Here is a 9,780-nt window from a genome sequence, read left to right on the forward strand (position 1 = left end):
TTTTAGAGACTGGTGAGTAAGATTAGAAGGAAGAGTAGGGCTTAGAAAAGCCCTACTCTTCAAGCTTTGACTAGATAGTGTAGCAAAAGCGATGGTGTATAAAAAAGCAAAAAGTATTTTTGATAGTAATTTAACTGTAGACTCTCAGGAAAAGTGGGCCAAAGGTGTTCAATATTAAATGAATACATACTTTGCTATTCTATACTACAGTTATATAAAAGACTATTGAGTAATAATCAGCACTGTTAACAGTGGACCATTCACAGATGGCTTTGATAAATGTCAAGATCTAAAAGAGGAAGAAATTGAGGCTGATGATCCTTGAGAGGACACGTCAGTTATACCAGGAATAAGATACCTTTTTAGATAAAAAATATATAAATATTCACATGCTCTGGATAATAATAGCTTTAATAGAAACCATCATAGAAATTACCCATCCTAAAGTATCATTTGGAGAAAAACTATTGATAAGATTGTGGTTCCTCCCCTAGCACACAGCCAATCTAATATGATTTACATAAAATAAATTATAAAGCCTAGATATGGTATAATGTAATGGTATGTTGAAATATATTGTGATAAGTTTAAACAGAAGAGTCAGATCTATTCAGTAGAAAATTGGATGGAAAGGACTTTGTTTTCTTAAATTATTCTAGGACAAGGTAGATTCTAACTGGGTATTAAAAATATGTTACAATAGATCATGAGGACCATGGCTCTGGCCCTCAAAGAGCTTGAAATATATTAAGGGATAATTAACTAAACAGAGAACTACAATTCAGTGTATAAAGTGCTAGTACCAGACTAAGGTGAAATTATTATTTTCTATGATATGAATCCTCAAGCACTTAGTAGCATAGTGCTGAGCATATGATAGTCATTCAGGTATTTGATGAATTGAAACACACCTGATTTTTTTTAAAAATTTATTAACCTGGACTTAATTTTTGCTTGAAACAATGTCTTTAAACTTTATATCAAAATATTTTTCTTTGTGAATACTTTTCATGCTGCTATAATAATTTCAATGACTATATAAATCAATCAATATCTACAGCTAACTCTTGAATGTAACTGGTAGTAGACAGCAGGCAAGACCTTGTACATTAGGAAGAGCCATGTCCCGCAGTAAATCCATAATAAATGTTCACAAATAATTATTTAATTTTTAAAGCTTCAGAATTAATTCAATAATTTCTCTACCTACACTGTCAAACTCATTAAATGAATTTCTTATTCTTAATTAGTAAGATTAATTGTGATGATAAGATAGAACATGAAAAGTATGATTTTTGTGCAATAATAAACACTGTATTAACAGTAGGAACTCTGAACAAGTAAATGAGAGTCATATCCTTGGCAAATCTGAAGAAAAATGGCTTACAGTTCTTATGTGATATACTAGGGACACTTTACACATGATTGGAGTTAGAACTAAAGCATATGAAAATTAGAGTTCAATGCTAAATTCTTTGGCAATGACTAAGGGCCAAAAATAGAGATTAAATTAAAACATATAGTCTAGAGAATGGGGCAGCAAAACACAAGCATGGTATAGTATGATTCAGTGCCACAGTAGAAATAGGTACAAAGTACTGTTGGTGTATGAAGAAGAGCAGCTAATGGTACAGAGAAAGGAAAAATTGGTATGAATTGGATTAGTCATATAGGCTTATGACTATAGGCAATGTGATACTATAGAATGTGATACTAGGCAATGTTACACTATTTTAGTGTAACTCTGCTTTGTTACCTGATATATTCTTTAGGAAATTGTACAGTACTTTTCCATTTTGTGAAATGAGATTATAAACCCCCAGAGGCTGTCTATAAGTCATTTATTTGTTGTGATGTGAATAGCTCCTCAAATTACAGTATAATTTCTCATTATACTGTAGTGTACCAATTATAAAGTATATTCAAAGACATGTAGGTTTAATGCAGTGAACAAATAAGATGTTCACTTCATCTACTATTTATTATGTTGTACATATCTAGCTACTAGGAATAATTAATGTGCACCAAGTGTACAGATTATAAAATTTCTCTTAAATATGACCGTATTTTTGGACTATAAGACACACCTAGGTTTTAGAGAAGGAAAACAGGAAAACATTTTTGCTTCAAAAAATGTGGTAAAATATTTAATAACATAAATAACATAATATTTCACCAATGTAAATGTAACTACATTTGGACTGTAAGACACACCCCCATTTTCCTCCCAAATTTGGGGGATAATGTGCATCCTACAGTTCGAAAAATACGGTAATTGGTTTTAATTAACTTAACAGTCCTTTTTCTTTTGTTATTTCTTATTAAGGGTCTATTGTATTTGCTGGTAACAGACCAGGGGTTTCTTACAGAAGAAAAAGTTGTTTGGGAAAGCCTACACAATGTTGACGGTGATGGAAATTTCTGTGACTCAGAATTTCATCTGCGGCCTCCTTCAGATCCTGAAACTGTATACAGAGGACAACAAGATCAAATAGATCAGGTAAATTTGTTTTGTCTTCTTTATTTTGTTTAAAATGCTCATTCCTCTGAAATATAAATTTAGTTATCCAAAACTTTTAAAGTAAAGATTTATTCATTAATATACTTGTAAAATTTTCCTGACACCTCCTAAATAGGTAAGTGATCATTCTATATGTACATTAATTATATACTTTGGTTCAGAAGACTAAATCATATAGAGCTGTGACAGTCATGGTAAAGAGTTTGAATTTTATTTCAGTTGTAGTAGGGAAGATAGTCCAAGTATACCACATAAAAATAAATAAAAAATTTTTTATTTATTTATTTTTAGACAAAGGGGTGGCAGGGTGGGGGAGAAAAGGACAGAAACATCAATCAGTTGCCTCTCACACCCCCCCGACTGGGGACCTGGCCTGCAACCCAGGCAAGTGCCCTGACCAGGAATCAAAATAGCAACCCTTTAGCTTATAGGGCAACACCCAATGCACTGAGCCACACCAGTCAGGGCTGCTTCACCTTTTTAAAAGGTTGCTAGGTGGCCCTGGCTGGGTGGCTCAGTTGGTGGTAGCATGGGGCACATGCACAAGGTGGCCAATTGATGTTTCTCTCTCACACTGATGTTTCTCTCTCTCTCCCACTTCTCCCTCTGGGATCAGTGGGCATGTCCTTGGGTGAGATTAAAAATGAAGGAAGGAGCCCTGGCTGGCGTAGCTCAGTGGATTGAGCGCGGGCTTCAAACCAAAGCATCGCAGATTTGATTCCCAGTCAGGGCACATGCCTGGGTTGCAGGCCATGGCCCCCAGCAACCGCACATTGATGTTTCTCTCTCTCTCTCTCTCTCTTTCTTCCTCCCTTCCCTCTCTAAAAAATAAATAAGTAAAATCTTTTTAAAAAATGAAGGAAGGAAAGGAGGGAGGGAGGGAGAGAGGGAGACAGAAAGGTTGGTTGCTAGATGGAGACTACAGAGGAAGGACACAGGTATAATAAGTAGAGAGTAGTAGTCCAAGCAAGAAGGGATGATGCTTAGCCTTGGGTGGTAGAGATGAAGAGACAAGTACATACTTGGGATATATTTTGGCTAATCAGAAAATGTAGAAAAGAGGGAGTCTTGAAGATAGTGTGCACTGGGTAAAGTGCAGGTGGGTATTCTAAGCCTTAGAGTCCAAGTTAAGGAAGAGCAGATTAGTGAGTAGAATATCTATTTAGAACTGAGACATAAGATTTTTGCCTGCAACAGGTGAGCAGGCTTGCCACCACAATGTTTATTACTAGAAGTATAACGGTGATGTGACTTCTCCAACTGAGGCTGAAATATTGTTATGTTAAATAACATAACAATATTGTTATGCCATGTTTTGCTAATAACAATTTAAGTTCATAGAGACTGCATTCATTTAGCCAATATTCATTGAGCAATATATTCTTGGCACTATAACTAGGTCCTGGAGACAGAAAGATAAATCATTTGATTTTGCCCTCAAAGATTCTGCAGTTCTAGCAGAAGAGGCAGTTATTTGACCAAGTAATACTATATGTTGTTATATAATAGCAATTTGAATAGCAAAGAATGAATGCACAGAAGAATACTTGATTCAAACAAATGTCAGTATTTCTAGGACTTTTGGCTTTCCTTTGACAGTCGTAATAATAAACATACTCATTTTGTTTCAGAAGCTGTATAGGGGCATTGTTTTTTAAGTATCAGTTAAGAGAAAATTTAAACAATTGTTCTAATCATTATATGTACAAGATACTGGAGCAGAGAGAATGAAGGTAAAGCAACAGATTGCCATAGGAGGTCCAGTTGTAAGGTACTGAGACTATATACACCCACACACAAATGCAGTAGCAAGGAAGGAATGGATTTAAGACCAGGGACTTGGCAAAGAGCAGAGTTTGAAGAATTGAGGACAAAATTTGAAGGACAAATTCTTGGTTTCAGTAAGATGGTCATACTAGATAGTACAAGGACTTCACAAGCAACATACCCTATGCAATTTTTTTTTCATTATTTTGTGGAGGTGCACAGAGGAGTCAAGTTTCACTTGACACTAATTCTTAGTGAAAGTGGGTGTTAAGTTAGGTAATATAACTTTTGACCAAAGAGGCATCACTTTTTCTCACAAGAAATAATCTGCATGTGTATATGCAAGGGAGAGACAGTGGTTAAGTAATTGAGTATGACTGTATATGGTGGACAACTCCATTGACTTTAAAAATCTTGTTTTGGAAGAATTTTAATAAATAATTGAGAAATTTATATGATTTTTTTAAACAGAAGATTTTCATGCCCTGGCTGGTGTGGCTTAGTGGATTGGGTTTCGGCCTGCAAACCAAAAGATCGCTGGTTCAATTCCCAGTTAGGGCACATGCCTGGGTTGCAGGCCAGGTCCACAGTAGGGGGCGCATGAGAGGCAATCATACAATGATGTTTCTCTCCCTTTCTGCTTCCCTTCCCTTCTCTCTAAAAATAAATAAAAATAATTTTAAAAAATAAACAAGATTTTTGTTACAGTAAATGGAAAAGAAAACAGCTTACAATAATTTTTAGGGACTAGGAGATGTGCTTGAATTTGTATATGAATGTAGAAAAACTGGGTGGATATATATTAACAGTAGTTATCTCTATGTCATAATATGGTAATTTTGACTTGTAGTTTCATATTTTGTGCTAATTTTCTACAGACTTTTTTTTGTAAACGGGGAAACACTTTTAAAACTCAAATGCCTTATATACTGTTTCTAGAAAGAATTTCAAATGAATTCCAAAAATATTTAGAACAATGACAGCATCACTGAAATAAGTTCATATTCCCAAACAGAAATACTTAGATAACTTTGGTTTTTATATTTAAGCTCTGATATGTTTTTTAAAAGCCATTCTCATAGTTTTTTAGATGTAACCTCTATGTTTACACTTACTAGTTTTTGGGTAAAGTCTCATAGCTAAAGATGGTTATAATTTAATTTCTTAGGACTATCTTATGGCATTGTCTTTACAACAAGAACAGCAGAGCCAAGAGATCAATTGGGAACAAATACCTGAAGGAATCAGTGATTTGGAACTGGCAAAGAAACTCCAAGAAGAAGAGGATAGACGGGCTTCTCAATATTATCAGGAACAGGAACAAGCAGCAGCCGCTGCTGCTTCTGCTTCCGTTTCTACACAGGCTCAGGTAAAACTAGTGTTCTTATTCTTAAACATAATGATCACTGTAACTATAAAGACATTCATGCTGAGATAATTTTTTCATTAGGTATTGACTCAAATACTCAAATGTAATTATATTAGCATTTTAGCAGCCATTAGATTTTATAACATTATTCTATTTTTTATTATCTTAATGTTTTTCTCATTTAGTGAAGTTGTATTTCCTAAGGTTCTGATGACAAGATTTTTCAAATTTATTTTTTAAGTTACTAAATAACTGCACCCTGTCTGGCATAGCTCAGTGGATTGAGCGCAGGCTGTGAACTGAAGTGTCGCAGGTTCGATTCCCAGCCAGGGTACATTCCTGGGTTGCAGGCCATAACCCCCAAAAACCACACATTGATGTTTCTTTCTCTCTCTCTCTATTTCCCTCCCTTCCCTCTCTAAAAATAAATAAAAACTAAAAAAAGTTACTAAATAACTGCAAAGAATACAAATCAATTTAAATAGTCTTTTTGTCAATTAGAAGACAGTATGAGGTACTGGAAAGAATGTAGACTTCTGAGCCAGATAGATTTGGATTTGCATTTTCTGCAACCCCTTAGACAAAGCCCTCTGCCTCTTAGCCTCATTTGCCCTGTCTGTAAAATAGAAGATAAACTTAACTATTAGGTTGTGGTTGAGAACAACTAAACCCAGTGTCTGACATGTACTAAGTATCCTACAAAGGTTAGCAATTTCCCACATTTTACTTTTCCTAGTTGAATGTTTTAAGCACTGAAAATGTGACTATTAAGTGGGTTTCTATATGTTAACTCATTGCATTAATGTTTTTTAAAAATCCCATGTTTATGTTTAACTGTACCTTGCAAGAATTGGTCCCTTGATTTGTGTGTATAAGAAAGCAAGTTGCCCTTTAAGAGCTGATGAAGATTTAAATACAGAGGTCTCCAGTAAAATACGTATCTATTTCAAGTTCAAATATTGACTACCGCAAGCTTAAAAGTGAAGACCTACCATTTATGATTAGCTTTTCATTTGAAACTGTCTCTTGTTTCACCAGATACACTTATTCCACATTCTGTTTACAGCATTTTTGTTCTCCTTTTAAAATCTATTTATTATGGTACTTACTGTGGTCTTGGAGAACTATTGTAGTTTACCAAATGGTATCATTTTCATTAACTTTTCTCTAAACTTCATCATAAATTGAGGCTTCAGGCAGTATAATGGTACAGATGTTATTTATTGTTTGAAGTTCTATTTACTTAGGCTAATAGATACATTAATTGTACCTATCCAGAGTGGTAGAGGCAACTAGTTAGATACCATGTAACAATAACAAGTCTATACACCAGTAGCTTCTTTTTCCATTAATGAGTCCTTTCACTCATGTGGTTTTTCTTTCTAGATAACTATGATTAAGTACCTTAGAAAAGTTACGGTAATTTCTTCCTGTTTATTTTTCCTAAAGCAAAGCCAGCCAGCACAAGCCTCTCCATCAAGTGGAAAACAATCTGGAAATAGTGAACGTAAACGAAAGGAACCTCGAGAAAAAGATAAAGAAAAAGAAAAGGAAAAAAATAGCTGTGTTATTTTGTAACAAGTGTTGGATTCTTTTGGAACCATCTACATTTCTTGAGAAACAAAACCACAGGAGGAAAGAAGAAAAAACGATAAATACCGTCTGTGCCTGATTTCCCAATGGATTTTGTTCATGTTTTTCAGGGGAAAGGTTGTTACTTAGCTACAATCAGACTTTTTCAAGTCACACGTACAGTCTTTATGAGCTGGAGTTTCATGTTACAAGTTGGAAATGCTGTGTGTTGTCATTCATGAAAAGTACTGCACTTGTAGCCAAATAAGCAAATCACAGCAAACTTTGTGTCATAGTGACATTCATAACTCCTATCAGTTAGTAAGCTATTTTATCTTCTGTTCTAACAGTGAATGGAGGTAATTGATTTTGTCTGATCCCTTCCTGAAAGCTAAATATTAGCACAATAGTTTCTGAAATTAATTTTTTCAATGTTAAATTATGATCTAATCCACAAGAAACCAGGGGTTTAATGTAGGGGTTGAAAAATTTAAAAAAAAAAGACAAAAATAACAGGAATAAATAACTCTTAATTGTTTATCAGACTAGTTCAGCCCTTGAACAGCTTTACCTTTCTTTAGGAATGTACATTTTAGATATCATCATGAGAAATGATCATGGAGCTTGGATTTAATTAGATAGAAAAAGTAAAGATTTGTATTTCTTTTCTAGTAGCAAAAATTACATAACACTAATCTCATCAAAACCAGATATTATGACTTTGTAGTGTTGTGAAATTTTGAGGAATTTTGAAATCTTTAACATAGGTAACTTGGACCACAGTTACTATTTCCTGATAGTGTAGTGAGAGTAAGAAGGAAACCACAGTGGATGCTAGGCTTTGTAAATATGGGGATGGAGAAAAGAAAATGGTTCAATGTCTACCTTTTTCTAGAATTACCTTGAACCTTAAAATTTAAATCATGTTTATTTGGTAGAAAATTAAGTATACTTACTAAAACCAACAAAAAAGCACATTTCTGAAAGGAAGTTAGAGATAATCTCTGAGTCTAGTAAAAAAGAATTAATAAAAATCTGTTGGAGGAATTTATATAAAAGCAATCAGATTTTTTAACTTATGGGAACCAAATAAAACTATAACATCTTGTAGTGTTTGTAGGACTCAAAAAGAATATTTATTGAACTTAATCATGAGGCAACACATATATTCCTGTATTTCTAGGTATAGTTTGGAAAACAATCCTTAATAGTCCCTTTTTATATGCTTTATATTTAAAAGTTTGTTTTAGTCGTTTTTGAAACAGCTGTTGCTGCTGCAAGTAGTTATGTGATTTACATTCTAAGCCTCAGTAAATTTGTTTAAGAGCATCAGTCTAACTTGAGCATCCACTTGGAGAATGTTGTTTGTGGTCTCGGATGACAATAGACTACCAAAAAATATGGTCTAAATGTCCTTAACGTTCTCTGTGATCTAAGACAAGTTATAGGATTAGTCTACATGTAAAAAGTAAAGTCTTATTTATGGAAGGAATTATTCAAGGGAAAAATCCAGGGTCAAGCTGTATTTTCTATGTCTTATGTATTGCATGTCTATTTATGTTACACCATTTGTTATTTCTTCAAATTCCCTGTGCTAGCATGATAAACATCAGAGAACCTGTTTGGGATATAAAACTTAAAGGTAAAATATTTGGTGAGTCTTGATAATAACACAGAACATGCGTACATTGGTAAAGTGATCAAATGTACTACAGAAGTCTCTGTTGGCTCAAACAAGTTGACGTTAGTCCAGGTTTACTCTTGATATCACTCTGGTTGAAGGAGGAAGCTAAAACCTCAGGGTTTGTTTTTCCCAGAACAGATAGTAGTGATAGTGCATTATATTTTAATAAGAAAAAATGAAACAATAAATCCTGAGAAATCTTACAAAGCATATTTGAGGCATATTTTCCCATAATTATATACTTATCTATTTATTACCCTCAAAAAATGTATATGTAGAAGTTATTCTTCTGTTATTTGCTACTGTTGTCTTACTTTGTTCCAAAGGTAATACTGCCATTCTCCATTCCCTCTGGAAATAAAAAATAACTCACTCAAAAGCAGCAGTGCTATCAGATAAGTAGATGTCAATGTATACTTATAAAAAGTAATTAAAATATGTAATGTGTTTGTTAATTTAACCTTTTTCTATGTTGTATTTCCAAGTCAGATTTTCTTACATTCCTGGAATGTTTGATATACCAAGAGTAATAATGATAAAGTGTTTGCTTTGATTACTATGGGGGGAAAATTAAATGTTCAATTCTATTAAAACAAAGAAACTTCTCAGAGATACTGGTTTCCCATCCTTGGAGATTATAAAGGATTTAGAGCTATTGTGTCTTTATTTTCTTATATTTTTCTCAAGGCAGCACATTATATTCAGACATTTCCTTGCTAGTTTGGGTACATTGGAATTTGGTAGTGGTATACCAAACTCTTTCCTCCACAGTATTTTGCAGTACTTGAAAATTGTTACCTGTATACTGCTAGCAGCAGTTAGGAGTCAAACATTTTTGTTTTTAATATTCATTGGCTAGATTAGGGG

General features: G+C 33.8%; 1 protein-coding gene across 1 annotated transcript in view; it reads left to right on the forward strand.

Annotated features, from left to right (window-relative positions):
- The window catches only part of MINDY2 (MINDY lysine 48 deubiquitinase 2), an 83,638-nt gene extending 74,070 nt beyond the window's left edge, over window positions 1–9,568 (forward strand). Inside the window, exons 7-9 of the mRNA XM_045822134.1 lie at window positions 2,327–2,500; window positions 5,457–5,657; window positions 7,107–9,568. Of these exons, the coding sequence (XP_045678090.1) occupies window positions 2,327–2,500; window positions 5,457–5,657; window positions 7,107–7,235 (504 nt within the window). The 3' untranslated portion in view covers window positions 7,236–9,568. The remainder of the gene's footprint in view (window positions 1–2,326; window positions 2,501–5,456; window positions 5,658–7,106) is intronic.
- Window positions 9,569–9,780: the final 212 nt, after the last annotated feature.

The sequence above is a fragment of the Phyllostomus hastatus genome, unplaced genomic scaffold (genome assembly GCF_019186645.2).
Source record: "Phyllostomus hastatus isolate PE091 unplaced genomic scaffold, TTU_PhHast_1.1 phas_scaffold_501, whole genome shotgun sequence".
NCBI classification, from domain to species: domain Eukaryota; kingdom Metazoa; phylum Chordata; class Mammalia; order Chiroptera; family Phyllostomidae; genus Phyllostomus; species Phyllostomus hastatus.